Source organism: Mytilus galloprovincialis, chromosome 11, assembly GCF_965363235.1.
Source record: "Mytilus galloprovincialis chromosome 11, xbMytGall1.hap1.1, whole genome shotgun sequence".
Classification (NCBI taxonomy): Eukaryota; Metazoa; Mollusca; class Bivalvia; order Mytilida; family Mytilidae; genus Mytilus; species Mytilus galloprovincialis.
Window position 1 is genome coordinate 75,604,763 of NC_134848.1, and position 24,004 is coordinate 75,628,766.

Genomic DNA, 24,004 nt, shown 5'->3' on the forward strand with positions numbered 1-24,004 from the left:
TGATACGAGTTCTTAAAAAAAACATATTACTTGTAAAAAAATTGTACGCGAACATTCTTTATTATATTATTCACATCTATTATTAAGGTTGTCATTTTTTCTATTTATTTTTGCTTCGGGATCTTCATATTAGTTGCACATCGTAAAAGACGTGAACATATTTAAAGAGTATCCCCGAAACATAATTTAGTGACAGTCGCTATCCCTGGTTAAAATAAATAGAAAATATTATATTAAACTTTCAAAACATTTGTGTGTCAATCTTTTACGTGTTCAACGTCAAACGATTTGCATAGTTGTCTTTATTAAAGAAATGAATGACCGTATTCGTGTTTGTAATTTATTAAACTAACGCCTATTAAGGTTTTTCGAAAAATAAAATAAAAATCTTCTTATTTTGTTTCACGTAGGGAAACCATGTCTTACGATGACTGTAATGAAAACATCTCCCTTTTTTTATATTAGCGTATGAACGGTATACATGCATTTAACCGTTTTAAAACCTAGTACAATGTACTGCAAACGACATTCTTCAATTAAACCATTAACCAAAATCTGTTAATAAATCTGCATGAGCAGGCCAAGTCCATTATCATCTACATGTACAATGTATTTGTTTTTATTCAAGTGAAAACACCGGTAATGATTGGTTGTTGGTTTCTTAACGTCCAGTGGCACATATATCACGCATGCTCAGGACGAATTACGCTCACTGATATACTTAGCTAGAATATTCAGTGAAGAAAATAATCATTCAATATATAGTACTTTCTGTTTCTTGCTAAAAGCAATTAAACGGTTGATATAATTAGAAAATCTATCTAACGGAAATTTAAAAAAGACGTTTATAAAAAAACACCAGAAAATTAACAAGAAACAAGAGAAGGGAGTCATTTTAAAAATGTTTGAAAAAGAAATAAAACTGGTTTGAATATCTAAAAATATTATGAAAATATTGGAATTGTCTTGGACAGTAAAATTAATACCAAATATGAAAAAAAATATACTCTTAAAAAAATATTGGTTTTTATGTAAATATGCAAGTAAGTGACCATTGGCTTGGAAATAGAAAAGATTATGTTAAAAATAAACTGTATGAACTTTTAAATTGATAACATATGTGTGCCTTTTTTTTTTGCGTTCTTCGCCGACCACAAATACAAAGCCTTAATCGGAATCTCGCTAATTGATAACAGTTTCCAGAACAACTTCATACATGTAACACCTTTTTATTTCTCGTCCATATAATGTACATGTTGATTTTTAACATCCGTCTAACATATCGTCACTCTTTGAAGTTTCACACCTTGGGAGAGAAATAACAAGTCGCGATCTATTTCACAATCGGGAACTTTAAGGTGTTCAAACCTGTACATGTAGTCAAAATAAAATCGGAATAATGTTACAGTTTAATCACTGACGTTTATCATCGATAATTTACCAATATTATGATTTAGTTTAAACTGTAATAAATCAGAAAATTGATAACTTTTGTACACTTGTTTCATTTAGATTTATACGTAATAGCAAACTTAAAAATTTCCAAAATGTCAATACACATGTATATATAAAAGGGCCCGTTATAGCTTGTTGTTCGGTGTGAACAAAGGTTCCGTGTACTGTTGAAGCTAGGCCGTACATTGACATTGACCTATACTTGTTTACTTTAAAAAATAGTTATTAGAATGGATAGTTGTCTCATTGGCACTCATACAACATCTTCCTATATATATATATATATTTGGTGTCACGATATCACAGTAGCATGGGAAGAACCAAAAATTTGCGAAAGCAAATTTACAGATCTAACATTGTTGGGTTGATGTTTAGACGAGTTATATATATATATATATATTCAAAATTAATACTAAAACTTCGAGAAAAAAAAATATAGTTAAGAAATAATTCCTTCATGTCATGGTCTATGCTCATTTTAACATGGCTAGGCATTATATTTGTCGATATTTTACACTGAGCGTTAGCGAGGTGTAAAATGAGGTCAAATATAATGCCTACCCATGTTAAAATGAGCATAGAGCATGACATGAAGGAATTATTTCGATTCTAATAGGACAAATATAGTATTTTTATAAGTCGAAGCGTACGAAATTACCGTAAAAATGTTTGGCTGTTCCCGTTTCCTCCTTGAGGAATCTGTGCATTACATTTCATATTTAATAAGTTTAAAAACTACTAGCAGGATAAATATATTTTGTTTCATAAAAATATATAATAAAGTTTTATGTTAGCTGCCTAAATGTACATATTTTAAAGGATAACGATGGAAATAACGTTGATATAAGCAGTAAGTCCTTGCGCATGTGTCAAGCATATGTGTTGTGCTCATTAGAACACGACTTTGTTAACAAAGCGTAATAAGGACGTCATATTAGAATATAAAACATATTATCAATTCTTTTTATTTTGTCAAGTAACATAATGTATCATGGCTTTGTGAATCGATTCTTAGCTTATTTTGTTACGTTTTTCTAACTTGCGGTGGCAAATATTTCACTTAAAGTCCGGATGAAATATGGTGATCACAAAATCTTACAATACTAAAATGTGTTCAGAAAAATAGGGTAAGAATTTTGACAGCTACTGAACATTGGAGAAATATTTTAAAGGGGCATATATACGATCATTCATAGTGTTGTTGTAATGGTTCGTTAACTCACATAGTGCACAGTAATGTACCTACTCGATGTTACACGAGTTATCGGCTAAGAGTCCGTTTTCAACAAAACTTGGATGTCTATACTGTCTGCTCATCCATTATACTTATATCTCTGTTCGCGGCATTTGGTGTTACTGCTAGATGGAAGGTCCGGTGATGTTTTTCATTTTTGGACATATACATATGTACTATGAAGACGACGAAATCTTAGATGTTAACCATAATAACTTATCAATAATAAAGCAAAAAGGGTGCTCTCACAATTGTCAAATTGCGGTTTTCTTTTATCAAAGACCAATTAACAGATTTTTTTTAAATATTCGGGACAAATTGCATGACAAGTATCATCAACGATCTATCCTCTTTTTCTAATGGTGAAACAGACTCGAAATAAAAGATATAGTTATATAAGCCCTTGTGGTTTAAATCAAGGTTTTTAGCACAAAACACTTTATAATAATTTGGTTATTGTTGAATAAGAACTTGGCAAAACTAGTATTAAGTGTTTAGAATAGTTTAGTGGAAAATATAATGGACCATAGACCAATTATCGTGCGAGACAGGAATTAATTTATTGCGTGCTACGTATACAACACCAATGAAAATAATAAACATTTAGTTTCATATTTTATAAAATATTTCTCTCGCATTTAATAAAAACATTAGTTTTATAGACAACAAAAACAGAAATATTCCAAACAGGGGATTTATTAAAATCCTGACTTACCTTTTATTTGCATTTAGATATAATTTGTTAATTGGTTTTCCAATCAATTCATTTGATTGGGTAATTTTGAACTAATCGCGGTAATCGTATACGGACGATATGTATATAAAATCCAGGTGCTGATGTTATCACCATACATGTACCTGAGAAAATTAATTAATGACAACATTTCCAGTGATAGAGCATCCCAGTTCAAGAAAACCTCAAGAAGACCAAGAAGAAAAAAGTGGTAAGTGTAGCAGATTTCATTATAACGTAACACATTTTATGACATTTTATTTAGAACTAATGGTCTTGTCATCGTTCTTAATTTGATCAAGGAATTGTATATTTAAATATACAATTCCTTTAAATATACAATTCCTTTAAATATACAATTCCTTTAAATATACAATTCCTTGATTTGATCATGACCCCTTGGAAAAAACAGCTATCTGCAAATAATAAATCAGTTTGCAAGACATAAATCATAACATTACGCCATGTTTTTATTAACGATAAAAAGTACACCCTCCTGTGTTTATTTTTGAAATTGTGAGTACAAAAAAACAAATTTTCATAAATGCGGTATGCTTGAAAGGTCTCTATTTCAGTTGTGAAGAATGAAAGAAACTTGACTATTTATTCTAGGACCTGTATTTGTTTCACTCTTACTTTATTGTTGAAGACTTATCTTGCCATCTATAGGATGGATATAATTTCGTCAGTGGGGTGCCGTCTCATTTACGTATTGATCGAGACACATCCGAATCAAAGAGTCCGTCTTTGCGTTCACTGGCGGATATTTTCCTTTTTGACGATCAATACGCATCATCTCTTTATTTTATCAAACTAAAATTTTGAATTTAAAGCCGAGTTTAGATTCAAGTAATATTCTTCCAAATTCAATCTTTGGTAGTTAAACAGAAAAGTTATATATAAGTTATTTAATGTTTTATAACTTTATCATGTTTATACTCGACGGGTGCCAAATGTGGCACAGGATATGCCTACCATTCCGAAACACTTGAGATATCCCAAGCTTTTGGTGGTGTTCGTGTAGCTACGTCGTTGTTTCCTATGTTGTATTCTGTGAACTATTTTATGTCGGTGTGTCTGTTTCTTTTTTTTTTCTTTTTTTTTCTATCTATGGCGATGTCAGTTTATTTTCGATTTATGAGCTTGAAGGTACCTTTGATATCTGGTATCTTTTGTCCCTATTTTTAAGCGCAATATATTTTCACAATGGATGATTCTAATGATATGGTGGTTGGTTGTTGGATTTTTTTTTTTTATTCTTTTTTTGGGGGAAGGGGGGTATATTTACATGTTATATGCATAATAGTGATGTTTGGCAGTAAATATTGATAAGCTGTATGTTTAATGATACGACGCAAACGTAATATTGTGGTTTTTTTACAAGTAAATTACTCGCGTGCATGCAATAACTTAATACAGGTTAGGGTTAGGTAATTTTATTCTGAAAAAGACCAGTTTCACATTTTACGGCGCATATCTAATATAATAATAATCCAAACTATTAAATCACGCGATAATTCCCGAGTGTTCGTCAATCAGTTGAGGCTTTTGGTTGATAAGCAGTGACTATATATATAATGCAGACATGGAAACACACTCACCCGATTACGTGTTTGCGTTCACATTTGCAAGCAGTATTGGAATCATTTAGAAAATATATATATATATTGACGAGACAACTTTATTAACAATGACACATTAACAGATTTTAAAACGGACAACGGCTGTGTTTTTGGTTGCAGTAATTTATTTACGATCTCAAATGCTCCCGGCTTTAATAGTACCTTTAATCACGAAGAAGTATTTGTATTCACGCTAAAGTTGTCCACTTAACGGGAAAAATAAATTAGATACTTAAAGATAAGCAGGTTCTCAATTCGTGAACATAGTATAATGCTATTAGGTAATAAATTAGGAAGTCGATTAACACCTTAGCCATGTGGAATACTCGTTTTACTTTTTACTTGTACAATCTCACTAAGCAGATGTAAATTTATAAAACGTAAACTTTTCTACTTACAGTTATTGTAAATTGGCGATCATTTGATTACATTCTTCAATTCTTGCACACAATTATTTCTTGCATTTTGTGTTGCCGATTATTTTCTTTCATCAGGCCTTGGACCGAATTATTTATTAGTTCCTACTAGTATATTAATTTCCTACCACCCCTGAAAATAAAATGGTCACCCCTTAATAAAGATGTTTAAAATCTTAACCCTGGTCCCTTATTTATGATAAGATACTGTAAACACGGACGTTTAATTTTCGCGAATAGCCAGTACGGTTAATGCCACTGCATGGGAATATTTAAAAAAAATTTAAAATAGGACGGGGTCATTCAACAATTTGAACTTATTTTATGGTTAAACGTGGTAAATACAGGATATTCGATAACTTTTTTTTCGTGATATGAAAAATGACAAAAGTTAAAAATATGTAGAAAACTACTCATGTCGCTGGCACTGAGCTCTGCCTAGACGAAGTCGATCTTGAATTAAAATGGAACTAATTGATTGTATTTTAGTCTGATATTTAAAATTGAAGATAAATTTGTATTTCTAATACGTATTTTAAAACTGCATTATATCTCACTTCATTATAATCGGACCGTCTAAAACATCACTCAAGCAGAAATAAATGTACAAATAAGAAGATGTGGTATGAGTGCCAATGAAACAGCTCTCCATCCAAGTAACAATGTATAAACAGTTAACAAAATTATTACATGTCAAATTACGGTCTGCAACACGGAGACAGGGCGATGTCTACTACAATTAACCGGAACAAGTTTTTCAAACTACCATTAGTGGAAATTAAGTTATTTAGTGGTGCCGGTAACGTGTCCTTGTACCTATACAATTTCTTGCCAGGTACAAGGACAATATGCAAAGTGTTACGGCCTTCAATCAGGTTTAGTATTATAGACCCTTTTAAACAAAAACACACCATCATAGTAAAATTAAAAATGGAATTGGAGAATGTGTCAAAGAGACAACAACCCGACCATAGAAAAAAGAACAGCAGAAGGCCACCAACAGGTCGTCAATTTAGCGAGAAAAACCTGTCTTGCTTAAAAGTTCGGGTCTATGATACTAAACCTAACTGAAGGCCGCAACGTACATCTTGCATATTAGAAAAAAAAGTGAAAAATATCAAAGAAAAACTGCGAAAAGATACTGAAACAGAACTGAAATAAAATGTTGATCTCTGATGTTTAGATTGTTCTCTTTTTAACAAAATTTTTCTCTTTTCGCGAAAAATTAAGTTGGACAAACAGCAATGAAGTGCAGGAAGCAAAAGAAAGCTTGATACTTTCTTTGAACCATTTAATTCATAAACACAACTGTTATGAAGTCTTTATAGCAACAGGATGACTTATTATCTGGTTTGAATCGTTTTTTGTCGGATTACTATTCGGTTTGGATTTTCTGTGTGGTGACTTATGGTTGCTTTCATCAGTCATTAACTCTGGTGGATAGTTTTTTAGATTTATGTTATTCTCTGTATAATTAAACTATTTTACTATTTCTTCGGAATATATACAATTAAAGAATATTATTTATATGACATTTTGGTGTACCCCTGTCACGTACAGTTAATTACCGCGAGGTTTCAACTCAAACATTCGTAGGATTTCGAGATGGTGACCAATAACAACTACTGGATCCCTGTTGTGTTTACTTATCTCTACACTTACAGTACGAAGATATAGATGGAATGGCGGACCAGTTTAACATCTATAAGTCATTTGGTCTCTGTTGGCAGGGGCGGATCCAGTCATTTAAGATGGGGGGGGGGGGGGTTCCAACTATATGCTCCCATTCAAATGCATTGTTCGTCCAAAAAAGGGGGGTTCCAACCCCCGGACACCCCCCCCCCCCCTGATCCGCCACTGGTTGGGTAATTGTTTCGTGCGAAATATAGCTTTTTTAATCGTTTTCTCGTCCTCAATACACTTTAACTATTTGCTTTCATAAGTTCCAAACAATGACCATTCGTTAAAATGCAACTGCAGTATATTTCTAAGGTTTTACACGAATTTGCGACGACGCATTTTGTATAATATTCATTGAATATTATTTTCTTATCATATATCATTGCGATTTTTTTTATCCTGGTTTAATATTACTTATGTAATATATGATATATGAATTAACGAAAATTCAAAACTTTAAATACACTTTGCACTTTACACTAAATATGACTGTTTATCCTTAGTTACTGACACAAAAGTACACTATATATTTGAGATGATTTGTTTTAAAATTTAACATTACTGTAAGTCATGAGTACAATTGATTAGAAAAGGAAAAAAATCGTTGTTTATATATTTGGACCAGTTCCTTTGTTTAAAACAGTTTTGATTCATTATTTGTTGGTACTTTTTTATTGAAAATTTAAAGACAAAGCTGAAATATCTACACTATATTATTCATGGTTTTCTAAAATCTTTCATCGGCAACGTTTAGGGCTGAATACCAATTTCTTGTTTATAGGAATTTGTTAAAAGATCATTTATTTTAGAAACATCTTCATAAGCTATAATTTAAACCCTACCCCCCCCCCCCCCCCCCCCCCCCAACAAAACACAAAACAAAACAAACCAAAATAAAACACATTGACGATAAATGAAGTTTTTAACGAAGTTGACTGGCTATACAGCCCTTACATACATGTATCTATAGGTATGATATGTTTATTCAAATTAATTTTAAGCGTCAAATCACGGTAAAAGTTAAGGTTTCAGTAACTGAAAGGCAACTGCCAGTGAATAAATCGACAATTTGTACTGGTTTATGCTTTTGTTTACACAACACATATATAAAAGGGAAGATGTGTCATAATTGCCAGTGAGATGACTCCGAGCTCCATAAGACACCACATGACACAGAAATTAACAATTTCATATACATATAGATATATGTATATTAGTCACTGTACGGCCTTCAACAGTGAACAAAACCCATTACACATTGTAAGCTCTCTGTAATTATTTTTCTTGTGACTTCTATTCTTGTAGCTTTTTTCCTGCGACTTTATTTCCTAGGGACTTTGTGTGAATTGTTTCCATGACTTTTTATTTGTTTACCGTTCTCTTAACAAGTATAACGTTATAACTTCACTGTTTTTGTCAGATTAGCTGAACGTTAAAACATTTCAAATAAAAGAAATAAAAATACTTAATCATATTATACTGAACAACATTTTGAACACAAAAAAAAAACCAAAACTGATTCATATATCTTTATCAATCTCATTTCTAAAAATAACGAAAATAAAAGATCCATTTGATAAAAGAAATTTTAGATGATTGGCGGTAGAATAATTATCTGTTAAACAACTAAGTGTGAAATGTCTGGCAAGTTTTCAAAAGACGTCCTGTAGAGTACAGTACGCCCGCTGGTTATTTGGATTGATTCAAACCCTGACTGTGGTCTTTTCAATATAGAAAATGTGTTATCATTGACAACGCTCACAGATATTAAGTGATATATGGCATCGTATGTCTTCAACATTAAGCAAACATATACCGCATAGTCGGCAATGAAATTCCACGAAATCACAAAATGCAAAACGATTCAAACAAGAAAACTAACTTTTCAGCTTTCCTTGTATGAAAAATAAATTATATTATTTTAAGTAATCAGTTGTAAAATGATTTACATGCATTTGAGCTATATGTTGATTGACATTATATTAACTTCATTATATAAAAAAGAAGATGTGGTATGATTGCCAATGAGACAACTCTCCACAAGAGACCAAAATGACACAGAAATTAACTACTATAGGTTACCGTACGGTCTTCATCAATGAGGAAAGCCCATACCGCATTCAGCTATAAAAGGCCCAGAAATGACAATGTTAAACAATTCAAACGAGAAAACTAATGCTATTTCTTCACAGACTAAAATTTTAACAGTTTGAATTTTATTGTATTTTTCTAGGAAGCCAAGAGACCTAGACTTACCACACGACCATCCTCCTTTAATGCAGCAGGAAAACAGAAAATAGGTCAACTGAGGAAAACTGTCACAGGAGCAAGACCTGCTACATCAACAACATCTGTAACAAATCAGACATCATTTCCAAGAAAGTTTCAGGTAATTAATAGAAAATTTATATTGAACAAAACAATTGACCGTCAGTAGCCTGGAATATAACACTTGTACATGTATGTGCATCTAACATGTCCTCATCCCCCCCCCAAAAAAAAAAAATCTGATTATTTTGATAAACTAGTTTGTGTACATACGATCGACTTCAACAATAGACATATCAGTGGCGGATCCAGGGGGAGGGTTCCGGGGGTTGGAACCCCCCCTTTTTTTTTAGATGATCAATGCATCTGAAAAGAGACATACAGTTGCCCCCCTTTTGTCCTGGGTTGGGAACCCCCTTTTTAAAATGGATGGATCCACCCCTGCATATCACTACGTAAACCTGTACGTCGTTTTTGGAAAAAAAAATATGAATAAAGTAAAAGAGATGTCATCAACGATAAACTAAGAAAGCCGTTAATGTATGCATACGTATGTTTCATTGTTATTTGGGAACCATTTTTTCTCGATTTTGCTGGTACATGTATATGTAGATTTATTTTGAGTATTCAACAAAAAACAAAAAAAAAAAAACATTAAGACTCGTGTGATGTTTGTCAAATAAGCGAAATCAAGTAAACACCAAAGAAATTGTCCAATCGACTTATATCACAACAATTTGTCAATTTTCATGCCGAGTGTCGATGGTTCCCTCCGGTCACCCAAGCCGTCCCACACTAGTAAAAATTGGTAGCCACCAAACAAAACAAGTGTCATAAAACACCAACCAATCAATATGAAAAACCAATCCATAATTTTTTTTATCATTTATTACAGGGTGCTAGTGGAAGAATCTTAACGATTCACTATGAGGGATCCGGTGATTATACAGATGAAGTAGGCCAGGCAAAAAGAAAACCTTTTTTCACAGACCACTTGAAAGACGACGAGAGAGAAATTGTACGTCAGCAAGTAGAGGCATTTTCAAGAAACAAATCAACGTTTTCAACACAGACTCAGCCGGTTATCATTTTAGAAGATAACGGTTTAGACCATAATGATCCTTCAATCGACACATTTATGAGAACATTTAGTTTAAATAAAGACATGGCGTCTGTATCAACTCAGACACGGACAGTAAAAATAGCGGCAACTGACGCTGAATTAAAAGATTACACCAGAAAGACGGCTTCGCTTACTTCACAAAACCTTTCGAAGACAAAAGGTGATGCCCTATCTGAAGAAATGGGAAATAATGCTACTCATGCAACATCACCCATGGTAGTGGAAACTAATGCAACTCGTGCAACATCACCCATGGTAGTGGAAACTAATGCAACTCGTGCAACATCACCCATGGTAGTGGAAACTAATGCAACTCGTGCAACATCACCCATGGTAGTGGAAACTAATGCAACTCGTTCAACATCACCCATGGTAGTGGAAACTAATGCAACTCGTGCAACATCACCCATGGTAGTGGAAACTAATGCAACTCATGCAACATCACCCATGGTAGTGGAAACTAATGCAACTCATGCAACATCACCCATGGTAGTGGAAACTAATGCAACTCATGCAATATCACCCATGGTAGTGGACACACCACTAGAGCAGACCGAAAAAATAGATGCCAGTGCAAAAGTGGGGATATATACCGCAAGAGAAAAGGAGGAAACTGATGGAATACAAGAGGAATATAATGTTGAGCAAGAAGAGAAAAATTACGCCACACAAACAGAAAAAAATAATGTCGCACAAGAAGAGCCTTTAGTAGATGAGACTAAATGTACCAGTGCCAACGTTTTCAAATCAAAAGATACAATCTTAGGTCCTCAGTTGACAACCTTCTTAGTCGACTCAATAAATTCCATTTTAAAGTATGTGAAAAGCCATGACGAAATGCTCCGACAGTTAAGGCAGGATATTGATGGGAAAAATGAAGTCAGCTCTTTCAATGAAGGTGCTTCTAAAGACACATTTCAAGAATTAATTTTAAAAGATAACCAAACTTTCAAAGACATCACTCTTGATGAGTCTGATCTATCTGAACTTACACCATCAATACAAAGTATTTCTGATAACGATACAGTTTTGTCTGAATCATCAGACCTGGACAAGTTTTTGTCCGATATCAAAGATTCGCTTACTTCATCAGCCAAGTCAATTAGAAAGAAAAAAGTCCTGCCTTCCTTGCCAGCGACAAGGCAATGGAAACCACCACAAGATGAACTGGCAGATGTGTTGTCCGCTGTAGACGTTGTCTTATCGTCTAAAGATAATGTTTCAACAACTGATAACAGTCAATTCTTAAGTAGCTATGATGTTGAATCCGTAAATAGGCCAATGACCCCAAGTTCAAGCAGCGGGTCTCAACAATCTACCACATCGACTGGACAGTTAGTCATTCCTTCTGCTTGTTATTTGGCTCAACCACTGACTATAGCACCAGTAACAAATACATCCCAGCAACACGTGGTTGAAAGCAGCTGTAATTTCCACCAACCTTTGGACACTTTTTTTATTCAGCAAACAACTTCTCCTGAGCCGTGTTCAACCGTTCAATCAACACCGGCACAGACATTTACATCACACATAGTCGACCATCAACACCCGAGGTCAACTTTACATACAAACCCCCAACCTACTGTAAGACTACCAACAATGCAACATGCAATGCCAACAACATCACCTCCTACTAGCAGCAGTGGAATTTTACAAGGTCTTGAACATCAAAACAATCACCAGCCAATAAGAAACTCATTCAATCACACTTCACCATTGATGACAACACAGTTTATAGCAAATCATTCACAAAATAACTTTCTAGCTGCAAATAGGATGTCAGCAGGTCCAATAGTTGAGATAGAAAAACCAGATGACATCATAAACTTAGCAAGAATAACAGAATGTAGGATCTCCACTGATTTACGTTGGAGAGCTTTAGGTTCTACAAGAACAGATACAAATTTTGCATGGTACCTTGCAAAAGAACTCTTTCCTCCCGAGGACATGATTGGAAAAAACGTTCGCGGAACACGTGGAAAATTGGGCCTATCACCAAGAAGAAGACGTGCCATTGAACATGCAGTAATTGATGTTTATGGTCAAACTCAACTCCCAAATGCAGTTGCAGGCATCAATACAGGCATTAGGAATATGAAAAGACAAAAACAGAGCTAAATGTACAATATATTTTTAATTTTATTGTCAAAATCCTCATTCAAGTTTTTACCTTCAGTTGCTCAAAAATCTTATCTGGAAGTGCAAAAATAAAGATTCAATATCAAATTAAAATTCTACAAGCGTAAAACAAGACTAATATTTTATTAAGGTAAAAAATTGATCAATAACTCCTTCAGGAATAATCTGATAACTTTTAAAAGAATATTGAATATTATATTAAAAAAAATGATTAGTTTTAAACATATTAATATTATTGAAAATTTTCTTGTGGGATAAGTCCTAGTTCATTTTTTAAACTTATATCATACAATTAAAAATATCAATCAACAGGATTCAGGCGTGCTAAAATCCTATTACTTTCTTTTATCTTATTTCTTACATTAATTAAACATACATTTTCAAATTACATGTATGTTGCAAACCTGCCAACTTTTAAAAATGTGAATGAGGGTTTTAGGGGCAAGATGGTTCATTCAGTCCTAAAAAAAACTAACAGGGCCTTGTAATATATTTTAATGGTGTTTTTTGGCTTTTTTTTCTGTAGAAAAAATTGTTGTTTAAAATTGTGGAAAAATTTCCGTTTGAGAGTCTATATATGGGAAATCCCCTGCAAATAGTGAAAGTTGGCAGGTATGATGTTGTATGCAAAAAAAAAAAATTCAAATCACAACTGTAACCATGGTAAACTTGAACAGAAATAAAAACACACTGAACTCAACTACCGGCATGACAAACTTATAAATATTTTAAGGAGAAGATTTTTTGTTCATAATAAAACAAGTCATTGTCATTGATAATATATTCTAGCACTTTTCATAAATCTATACATGCTATAAATTCATCCAGTAAATAAGTCCTCTTTAGTATCCAGAAGGAGCACCATCATTTAAAATTACCACTGGTATAACTTTATGAATGTGGTCTATATATTTTATACATTGCTCTACAGTCAAAGCATCCCAAAACTGTCTGATACCAGATATCAATGTTTCTTTTGTCTTTGGTTTCACTTTACTTTGAAGATATTGTTTTAAAGATGACCACAGATTTTCAATTGGATTTAAATCTGGTGAGGAAGCTGGTGTTTCCATTACATTATCCAACATGTTCTTGTTTGACATCCATTGCTTTGTACTTTTGCTTTTATGTTTACTATCATTGTCCTAAAAAAAACATAGGTAGAGATTGAGACTTTTAGGTAGCAAAAGATATTTATGTGTAAATAATTATATATTTTTTGTTTAACACAGATCTAGAAATGTATATATCATAGATTATTTATAATTGACAGTTTACTATTGATAAAATTAGTTGACTTAGTCTTGTCTTGTATTCTTTGTATCATATAAGGTTCTGTTCACCTTTGTTTACCTTTGATGTTAGTTTTACATGTTTCGCAAAAGCAATGAGTACATCACTAAATACAAAATAAACATTCAACCTAGCACTGCTGTTTGTAGGGTCATTTGTCGGTTTTTCATAAGTCACAAAAAAGCTAAGTTGAAATTTAGACATTTTTAACAAAAAAGTCAGATATCATGGTTATCATGGTTATTGTCATTATGATATGGCCACACAAATATGTCTAAAAGGAATCATAAATATACACATAAAATAATGCTATTAACACATATGGCAGTAAAAATGTTTGTTCCTGGTATTTAAAATGTTAAAAAGACTTTCAACACTCTTTGTTTTAGTATGAAAGGCAGTTGTTATATAGTTTTCAAGGCAGCCTCATCATTTAGTTTCCAAGACAGCCTCAACATTTAGTTTTCAAGACAGCCTCATCAGTACCTGCATCACAAAGATCGTAATTGGGTGAGACAGTCTTGACAAAGTCCTGTAAACACACTCCGCCGCCGGTACATATATATATAGGAAAGATCTGATGAAAAAAAATCTACTTTTTTATTTGCAGTTATTTCCCTTTATCTTTTTTCTACAGGGAGACGGATTAATATAAGGGAAACCTTGTTTCCGAATCCTTTTGTAATATGTTATCACTGTATTTATATGTGTATGCCATGTACATGATTTTTTGAAATAAAATATGTTTAAAGTAAAGTACCTGCATCATCATTATTTCAAACTTATATAAATAAATACATTTGTAAAATACTTGTTTCCAAAGACTATGTTACAACGTACAAGTACAAATGACATATCCACAAAGGATTATGTTACAACACAAAAAAAAACCAGGTACACACCTGATATAACCTATATCCATTAGAGAATCTGGTAGCAGTAAATGGGAGAAAGTTCTGGTCTAAGATATGTTGATATCCCAAAGAGTCCATAATCCCACTGAAGATGCAGATATCAGTTGCTCCTCTATATGATATTCCACCCCAAACATGCACCTGAAATATCAAGTAAATAACCATCAATATAATTTGTCACATTTATTGATGTATTTAAAAAAAAAAACCATTACATGACTGGGTCTGTTACAGATATTATAGGCAACCATATGTATGGCCTTTACAAAAAACACAGAAAAAATACATTCTGCATGTATGCATGGTTTGGCATGTTTGGTCAGCTTCAAAAGTCCCAGACATGAAAGATATGAAACAATTCAATTGACAATAATTGAAAAAACTAAACATTGCCAAAGGCCTCATTGATAACAAATTGTTACACAGAAAAAATATGACAGACATGAACTAGCAAAAACCACTGAGATACAGGCTCCTGACTTGGGACAGGCACATACAGAATGCTCAACAATCCCCTAACCTAGTATAGTGATAAAACAGCACATTTATAATTACATTTGTAGATATAAAAAACAAACTGTAATTATCAGTTAACAAAGGCTCAATTGTCAGATCATACAATGCAAAAAAATGCCTGATTCATGCTAGTTCTAGGCAGTTACTCCAAAACTCAATCCCAGCCTTCCCTTTGTGATATGAATACTTTATTTACCATTTCAGAGAGATCCATACACTTACACAAATGTGTCTTTAGTCTTGAAACTACAAAAATCCTTGTTATTTGCCCCTGTTTTGGCCCCTAATTCCTAAACTGTTGGTACCATATATATATAACACTTAAGCATGTTAATATCGTTGATTTATTACATACAATATGAGAAAAAACATAAAAAAACAAACTTTAACAACTGAACCATGGACATGAGGTCAAGGTCAGATGACACCTGCCAGAGGGACATTGAGATCAATCATTCCATGCATGTACTCTATTTCTTATTTAATTATATAATAACTGAGATATGAACTTGACCACCAAAGCTTAACGTTGTTCACTGATCCATGATACAAATGTATGAAGTTGAGGTCTTGAAAGTGAAAACTGTCTGACAAAAGATATACAAAATGTACCATAATCTGATAATGGGAATGATAGATCACTAGGTTCAGTAAACAGGCATGTAAAAATCAGTCAAACATACATGTATAAACATGAAAAAATGCTATAATGAAGGCTTTACATATTATGGTTCATGATAACTAGAGGCTCTCAAGCGCCTGTGTCGCTCACCTGTTAATGTGTTTACAGATGTTGGCCATCTTCGTTGGTAGGCGGGGTCATTAGACACTTTTTTTTAAAAAAAGATACCCTAGTATTATGATTGTGGCCAAGTTTGGTTAAATTTGGCCAAGTAGTTTAAGAAATGATTTTTATACAAGTTACAAAAATGACGAAAAGTTGTTCAATATTGACTATAAAGGGCAATAACTCCTTAAGGGGTCCTCTAACAATTTTGATCATGCTGACTTATTTGTAGATCTTACTTTGCTGAACATTATTGCTGTTTACAGTTTATCTCTATCTATAATAGTATTCAAGATAATAACCAAAAACTGCAAAATTTCCTTAAAATCACCAATTTTAGGGCAGCAACCCGACAACAGGTTGTCCAATTCAATTGAAAATTTGTGAGGGGATATATCTTATTCTAATGGACATTAAAATCTTGAAAGATTTGCCCTAAATTTCTTAGTTTCAAAGATATAAAGCAAAAACTGCATTTTACCACTATGTTCTAATTTTAGCCATGTCGGCCATTTTGTTTGGTAGGCTGGGTCATCGGACACATTTTATAAACTGTAAACCACAATGATAATTGTGGCCAAGTTTGGTTAAATTTAGCAAAGTAGTTTCAGAGAAGAAGATTTTTAGAAAAGTAACAAAAAATGACGAAAAGTTGTTAAAAATTTACTATAAAGAGAAATAACTCCTTAAGGGGTCGACTGACCATTTTGGTCCTTTTGACTTATTTGTAGGTCTTACTTTGCTGAACATTATTGCTGTTTACAGTTTATCTCTATCTATAATAGTATTCAAGATAATAACCAAAAACTGCAAAATTTCCTTAAAATTTAACCATTTCACAGGTAGCAACCCAACAACAGGTTGTCTGATTCGTCTGAAAATTTCAGGGCAGATAGATCTTGACCTGATCAACAATTTTACCCCTGTCAGATTTGCTCTAAATGCTTTGGTTTTTGAGTTATAAGCCAAAAACTGCATTTTACCCCTATGTTCTATTATCAGCCATGGCGGCCATCTTGGTAGGTTTGACGGGTCACGCCACACATTTTTTAAACTAGATACCCCAAGGATGATTGTGGCCAAGTTTGGTAGAATTTGGCCAAGTAGTTTCAGAGGAGAAGATTTTTGTAAAAGTTTACGGACGACGGACGACGGACGCAGGACGCCAAGTGATGAGAAAAGCTCACTTGACCTTTCAGGTCAGGTGAGCTAAAAATCACTTCTTCAAGTTCATATGAAATTTAAGTCCCATGCCTGGCATATCTTATTGTTTATTGAACAATTTGAAACCAATTTACCTTGTATGAATGTTTTGGCTTTGGTCTCTTAGATGATATATACTGCATTTCTGATTCTCTCTTAAAATAATGTATCCTGCCAGTAGATGACAACTCAACAGTTGTCTCGTCAACAAAAATGACATCAGAAAAACTGTCACTCATATGTAGAGCTCTCAAACACCAATGCTTCCTTTTGAGTTTGTTTATATGTGATATCAATTGGCAATATTGTACTCTTATTGTTGTCCATCCAAGCTGTTTTCTTAGTTTACACATGTAAAAAGTAGTGACCTGTAGTTGAAATATATCTTCCAGTTTTTCACATAGAGCTTTTGATGTTAATTCAGAGTTTTCTGTTAACCAAATATTTATTGCCTGTCGATGAATGTCAAGGACTCTTTTCTTAGAAATAATTCTCTTTGAATTCTGTCCTATGAGCCCATTTTTCTTGTACCTGTAAATAATCAAATTAAACTGCAATTACAGAAAACATGTCATTTTAGACATACATGTAGTATACAGTTACATGTATGTTTACATGTACAAAAATGATGTATGGCAAATTTTAATCATGGTAATAATAATTGCAGCAAAAAATAATTTATTTTCCTTTAAACAAAAATCTAGTAGTCATTAACATGATTAAAAAGTATTTCAATAAAAAAAATAATTCTAGGTAAAGGTCTTCAAAAGAAACTGTCATACACGTACAATTACGATTAGGATTACAATTACTAGTTTTATAAATTGACCATAAACCCACTTATTCATGGTATGGTATCAATATTTCTGACCTAAATATTGGTCAGAAATATTGATACCATACCACGAATAAGTGGGTTTATGGTCAATTTATAAAACCCGTTGAATCCTACACGTCTTGATTCATAAGAATCACAGCATAGATCACATTTCAAAAGCCCACTAACGGTTTTGCGTTCTCAAACATTCTGGATAAAATGTCAATGAATCTGGAGTGAAAACATTTATTGATGTAGATCGTTAGACATTCGAATTCAACTATTAGATTTTCCTGAGTATCAGTGAGATGTTTTCTATTTACTATTTCATGCCCTAAAATACTACTTGCATACAATACTATTAAATTCACTCGTGAAAGCTTATGTTAGTTTTTGTTATCTATTTCTAAATACATGTACAACACACGATAGAAAGAGCTTTACATTTGACTTTCAAGCACGGTCATCATTACCAACAGTATTCTGACCTTGATTTTTCTATTTTATTTCTTTTTTGAGTCACTGTTCTATTATAAACTTTGACCTGTTCAAAAAGCTAAGAATTGTCTACCCAAAGAATAGATTCCTTAACTTTGTAATGTACATGACTGTATTTAGCCTTTTAACTTTTTTTCATTCGAGCGTCATTGATGCTCTTCTTGTAGACTTAACTCGTGTCTGGCGAACATCGTTTTAATTCTGGTATCTTTTTATACCTTCATACCTTTGTATATAAATTGGTTATTTCGAAAGTGTGTAAAGGTATTCATAAACTTCTGAATTAAGAAATTCTTCGGCAAAACTAAGTTTCCCTGTATAATATGTTTGAATTGATTTAAGTAAAATCAGGAAATCCTTAAAATTTGAGATGTATTATGAGACCAATATAAGTCTCGTCATAAGAGGTCCCAATCAATTGCATGCCACAGGTTTCACCGCATACAACATTTACCATGAGAACAAAATATAAAGATATGATAGATAGAATAAATGCATTCAGAATTCTAGATTTTAAAGCAAACTGAGTGCATAAATTTATATTGCGATAGGTTTGTGCAAATTGCATCAATCATCCAGTTAGTAGAAATTAGGATTTGCCAAAGAGTTATAATGGGAAACATTATGTTCATTCCCAAGTAATAAATAAGATAGTCCAGCTTTAAAATAACTATTCAAATAGAATCTGTACATACATTGTATATACTTTCAACTGGATTCTTCTATTCACAGTCAATTATTTCAATTCACAAGCAAACACAAATTTAGCAACAATCTTATGGTGACCCGGCAGTCAGCTGTCTTAGGTTCATGTATTGCTTTTCTTTTTTTAAAGAAAGCAACTTGTTTCTAATATTGCAGCAATGTGTTAACATTAATTATCGTATGCGGTGTTATCCAGGTTGAAAATGCTTTAATTGTACGATCACTACGATGTGTGATAGAATAAATTAACATTATTTTAAAAATGAATTTATACGAGACACACAAAATATCACAATTGTCATTGCAGTAGCTAGATTGGGACAATTGATGGAAAAAGTTAGCAATACTGTGTGTAATTTCTGTTTCATGGACAATGAAAGTCCCATTTTTGTCTGTTATCTTCAGAACACTGCTCCTGACTGTTTTTTACCTAAATTGTCGTACTGACTTTTTTTTTGGCAAGTGTCTCATCCTGCCTTTTTTTTTTTACTCAAAACTCCTGTCCTGCCTATTTTTTTTCAAATTTCATCCTAGCACCCCCCCCCCCCCCCCCCCCGCCTCAAAATAAAATGGTAGCTCCCTTATCATCATGCACCAAATATTACTGTAAAAGTTATAAAGTAAGAATGTTACAGTTATTCGTCATGAAGGAACTTCTTTTAATAGGGAAAAATCAATGGTGGTATTACACCTGCACTACCTGAACACAAAATACAGGGCTGGACATTACCGTTTGTCCGATTGTATTGACCTGTCCTGTATTTGCAAGCTTTGTCAGGTGAAACTTTGGCACTGTTGTTTTTAATTTTTGACAGTGTGGATTAAACTTATTGCGCTGTACGTACACATATCCCACCACCAATATACATGTACACAGTTACAGTTCTCATTTCTGAACATGCCATGATGCTGGCAATTGACCAGGGGAATCTATAAGTAAGGTGGGAAAGAAACCAATGTTAATGCCTCTTTTTAGTATAAGCCTCCATATTTTTGGAGCACCTCCATTTGAAGCTTTACAAAATGTACCTCAATTTTAAAATTTTAAATTTAAAGTAAAAAATGAAAGTAGCTTCCATTTGATTTTGCTTTTAAGCATGACAGCAAAACATTAAAAGAGGGTTTATTTGATAGGATATACATATGTACATGTAAATATTAAAATAATAAGTTAAGATGTAATAAAGAAGCAGATTTTTTAATAGTGAAATGTTTTACGTACTCCAGGATCATACATCTCAAATTGTAGATACAAATCAAAATAAATTGTATTTAAAAAGCTTGTTTTTGACACAATTAATAAATTTAAAAGGTTTAATCATATACAAGGTGACCATGCAGGTGTATTTACAGCCCTGGTTTAACCCATACCACTACTACAGAATAAATAGGTCCATAGGAGAACCTAGTTGTTTAGGAAGAAATGATGATTTAATAATTGACACAATGATAGAAATATTGAGTGAGAGTACTTAGTCTTGCAAATATTCTTCTAGTCTGAAATAATAAAATTAATTTTGATGTGGTATTCATCATGTTCATATAACATTAAAAATGCTCGATCCCTTTATTTGGTAAAATCTAAGCGCATTTTATGATTTAGTGTTATTATTGCATATACATGTATCATGTACATGATGTATATCATCAACATGTAAGATTTTCAATTATGAATTTGGACAAGTAAGATAAAAGAGTTTCGGACAAGTTGATTTTCTTGCACATGTTGCAACTTGTCTGACATGTCTGAAGGGACAATTTAGAAAAAAATATAATGTATAGAGGCCTGATCCTTGGTATTTAAATGTAAGTATACTTTGATTCCACCGTCATGACCACGTCAGTGCATGTGATATTGTTGATTTTTTTCAAAACTACCTCTACTCTTTTTTAATGGGAATATATGTGTATTTTTCATTAAATTTGGAAATTTTGATTAAACCATGAATTGACTGAAACTTCAAGAGTCAAAGCCTGCTTTGAAATAAGACTCAGTCATTTTAAAAAGGGGTGTTCCCAACCCAGAGTAAAGGGGGGGTTCAAACCCCGGACCCCCCCCCCTGGATCCGCCAATGCTGACTCCTTTTTGTCAGTGATGATGCATAAATACAATGTACATGTAGACCCTCAAATCTGCACATATAGTAAGTTTAGGCATGGAAAATGTATACACTAGTGTTTTTCAGTTTGTATTATTGCAAAATTACTACTGAGACTGCACTGTTTGGGAAAAAGTTGTCTTTTTGGAAATAATTTTAAGCCATTTTTTTCAAATTGGTATTCTTCTCCAGGGGAAAAAGCCTGTATTCTCTATTCTAAGGCACACAATTTTACTGCATGTATTTAGTCCAGGTAACAGTTTTTCACTAGAGACTATTTGATGTGAATAGTGTGAAAGCATGGATCTTGACATTGGTGTTTTGTTTAAATTACAGTCCTATACAATATACATGTATATATAATATTCATGCACAAGAAAGTGAAGACTTCTTCTCTCAGTTATAAAATGGTAAAGTACATGTAGGGCTATAAACCTGTCATTTCATACCGATAAGGCGACTGATGGCATTACATTGTACATTTTTCAAACAGATGTTTAAAACTCAAAATTGATAAACTTTAAAAGTTTTAGGAAAATGCACAGGCACATGTGGGGTTGACCCTCCCCCTTTTTCTTCAATTTTTTTTGTGTTTAACTTTTATTTTAGAAAATACTCTTTAAAGTTCTTTACCCTGCCTTTAAATTTTTTTTTTGAAAACCCAATTATATTCAATATACAACATGATACAATGTATGTTTTATTTTAAAATATTTTTATCTTGCAATTTACTGATTGATTGAAAAAATCAATTTTGTAAAAAAAAATCAAAAACACATATACATGTATGTATATAAAGAAAAAAAAGATACATTTCATTTTTATTCCTTCTTGCAACAATTGTCACCTATAAATTGCAGTCTTTACCATGAACTTTACAATTTACCGGCCCTGACCTCAATCATGTCAATTTTTAAAAATATTTAGTTAAGATTCTGTTGGCCTGTAGTCATGGTAGTTATGATTTTAACAGGCCAGAGAGCAACTTTACAAGCAAGGGCTGCCAGGCCTGTTGTTCAGCATGAAGACTGATATTGAGAGAGAAACCATGCAGTAATTCTTAGTCCAAATAATTCTAGCAATATCTGTGAACTAATAGAATATAATTAATGTGACAGTTTAATTTGAAAATATGATGTTTTCTAAGTGGTGCAGGAGATAATATAAAAAAGAAGATGTGGTATGATTGCCAATGAGACAACTATCCACAAAAGACCAAAATGACACAAACATTAACAATTATAGGTCACCGTACAGCCTTCAACAATGAGCAAAGCCCATACCGCATAGTCATGCAGCTATAAAAGGCCCAGATAAGACAATGTACATGTAAAACAATTCTAATGAGAAAACTAAAGGCCTTATTTATGTAAAAAAAAATGATAAGTTCACTTCGTGCAACATGTTTTGCCATTTTTATTTCACGTGCAGTCGTGAAAAGGTCAGTTGTTCACTGTATTTCGTGAAATTGGTAAAAAGATTTTCTTCCGTGCAGGTATCCTTATTTACACCGCTCTTTCATATGCTGCTAATATGGTGATGGATACACATGGTACAGCACTTTGTATAAAAGTTATTACCTGATTTATGTTCATAAGTTTCAAAGCTGCAGGAAAAAAAAGCTAGCAACAAATGAAAATTGACCAATCCTGGAAAATCCTCCTTCACATACCCCGTAACAAATGTTTATATTAGTAATACCGGAAATGCACATGACATATGATGAGCTAGTCCAAATAGTTAAATGATGTACGTCTTGAAAGGCTATTATTATTTTTTTCCTTGACGCCTTTCTTGTTGAAGTAATGAAGTAAGACGCCTTACTTCGTCAAAGTAAGACGTCAAGGAAAAAAATTATAACAGCCTATCAAGACGTCATAATTATCTGTACTAATGATGAGTGACCCTTCTTCTGTTTCTGCCTGAAAATGGCCACAATCTGACAACGAGCTGATTATTATGCCAGGACTATAGGTGCGAACACAGACCCCTCCCCCTTCCACGAATAACTTCTACAATAGAACTTACCGAATCAGAAACAGACGAATTGATTGTCTAGTTGTTTTAGTTTGGTGTCTTTTTTCCAATTCTCGCTGAATTTGAACAGACGACAGTTTTTCTTTATGCAGATTGACAATAATACTGCGAACACTTGACGATAGACGAGTAACCTGGACAGCCATCACTATATTATTGTTAGACGTAAATTCCTTCCCTAACTTGAAATAGTGTGTATGTTAACAATTTGGTAAAATGAATAAACTATCATGGTCGTTGACGTTGTAGTGGTCGTCGGTTTTGTTGATGTAGAAATTACATGTGATGATGTGATTATAAAATACGAAATTTGACTGTGAAACGAACCAAATTATATTTCGCTTTAGAATGATATAATAGTTCACACACGCTGTAAACGTTCTAAAACGAAATGATTAGCTTCACGCGTTTACCGATCAACACGCTTGATATCATTCTATGCCGTGTATAAACGGAATGGAACAC

The 24,004-nt window shown here is 33.0% G+C and overlaps 2 protein-coding genes across 3 annotated transcripts; one reads left to right on the plus strand and one right to left on the minus strand.

Annotated features, from left to right (window-relative positions):
* Nucleotides 1-1,037: 1,037 nt before the first annotated feature.
* LOC143050907 (uncharacterized) lies at nucleotides 1,038-13,908 on the plus strand. The gene is made up of 4 exons (XM_076224011.1): nucleotides 1,038-1,043; nucleotides 9,374-9,529; nucleotides 10,304-11,800; nucleotides 13,903-13,908. Exons 1-4 carry the CDS (start codon nucleotides 1,038-1,040, stop codon nucleotides 13,906-13,908), a joined length of 1,665 nt encoding a protein of 554 aa, XP_076080126.1.
* Nucleotides 13,909-14,820: 912 nt separating this feature from the next.
* LOC143051396 (uncharacterized) lies at nucleotides 14,821-23,727 on the minus strand. Of its 2 annotated transcripts, none has more exons than XM_076224313.1 (3): nucleotides 23,531-23,727; nucleotides 17,479-17,914; nucleotides 14,821-15,018 (listed from the first exon to the last, which is right to left on the minus strand). In XM_076224313.1, the coding sequence occupies exons 1-3, from the start codon at nucleotides 23,683-23,685 to the stop codon at nucleotides 14,836-14,838; spliced, it is 774 nt and encodes a 257-aa protein (XP_076080428.1). In that variant the 5' UTR covers nucleotides 23,686-23,727; the 3' UTR covers nucleotides 14,821-14,835. The 2 variants fall into 2 exon arrangements, with proteins under 2 accessions (XP_076080428.1, XP_076080429.1); XM_076224314.1 differs by lacking the exon at nucleotides 23,531-23,727 and adding an exon at nucleotides 20,271-20,439.
* Nucleotides 23,728-24,004: the final 277 nt, after the last annotated feature.

What these genes read in the sequence shown, in the direction of transcription:
- LOC143050907 (XM_076224011.1), top strand. An exon ending in CATTTCCAAGAAAGTTTCAG is followed by an intron (nt 9,530 to 10,303) that starts GTAATTAATAGA and finishes CATTTATTACAG; the next exon opens with GGTGCTAGTGGAAGAATCTT.
- LOC143051396 (XM_076224313.1), bottom strand. Translation starts at nt 23,685, where the DNA reads ATGGCTGTCCAGGTTACTCGTCTATCGTCAAGTGTTCGCAGTATTATT. An exon ending in ATTCGTCTGTTTCTGATTCG is followed by an intron (nt 17,915 to 23,530) that starts GTAAGTTCTATT and finishes GATTATTTACAG; the next exon opens with GTACAAGAAAAATGGGCTCA. An exon ending in AGCCAAAACATTCATACAAG is followed by an intron (nt 15,019 to 17,478) that starts GTAAATTGGTTT and finishes TTGATATTTCAG; the next exon opens with GTGCATGTTTGGGGTGGAAT.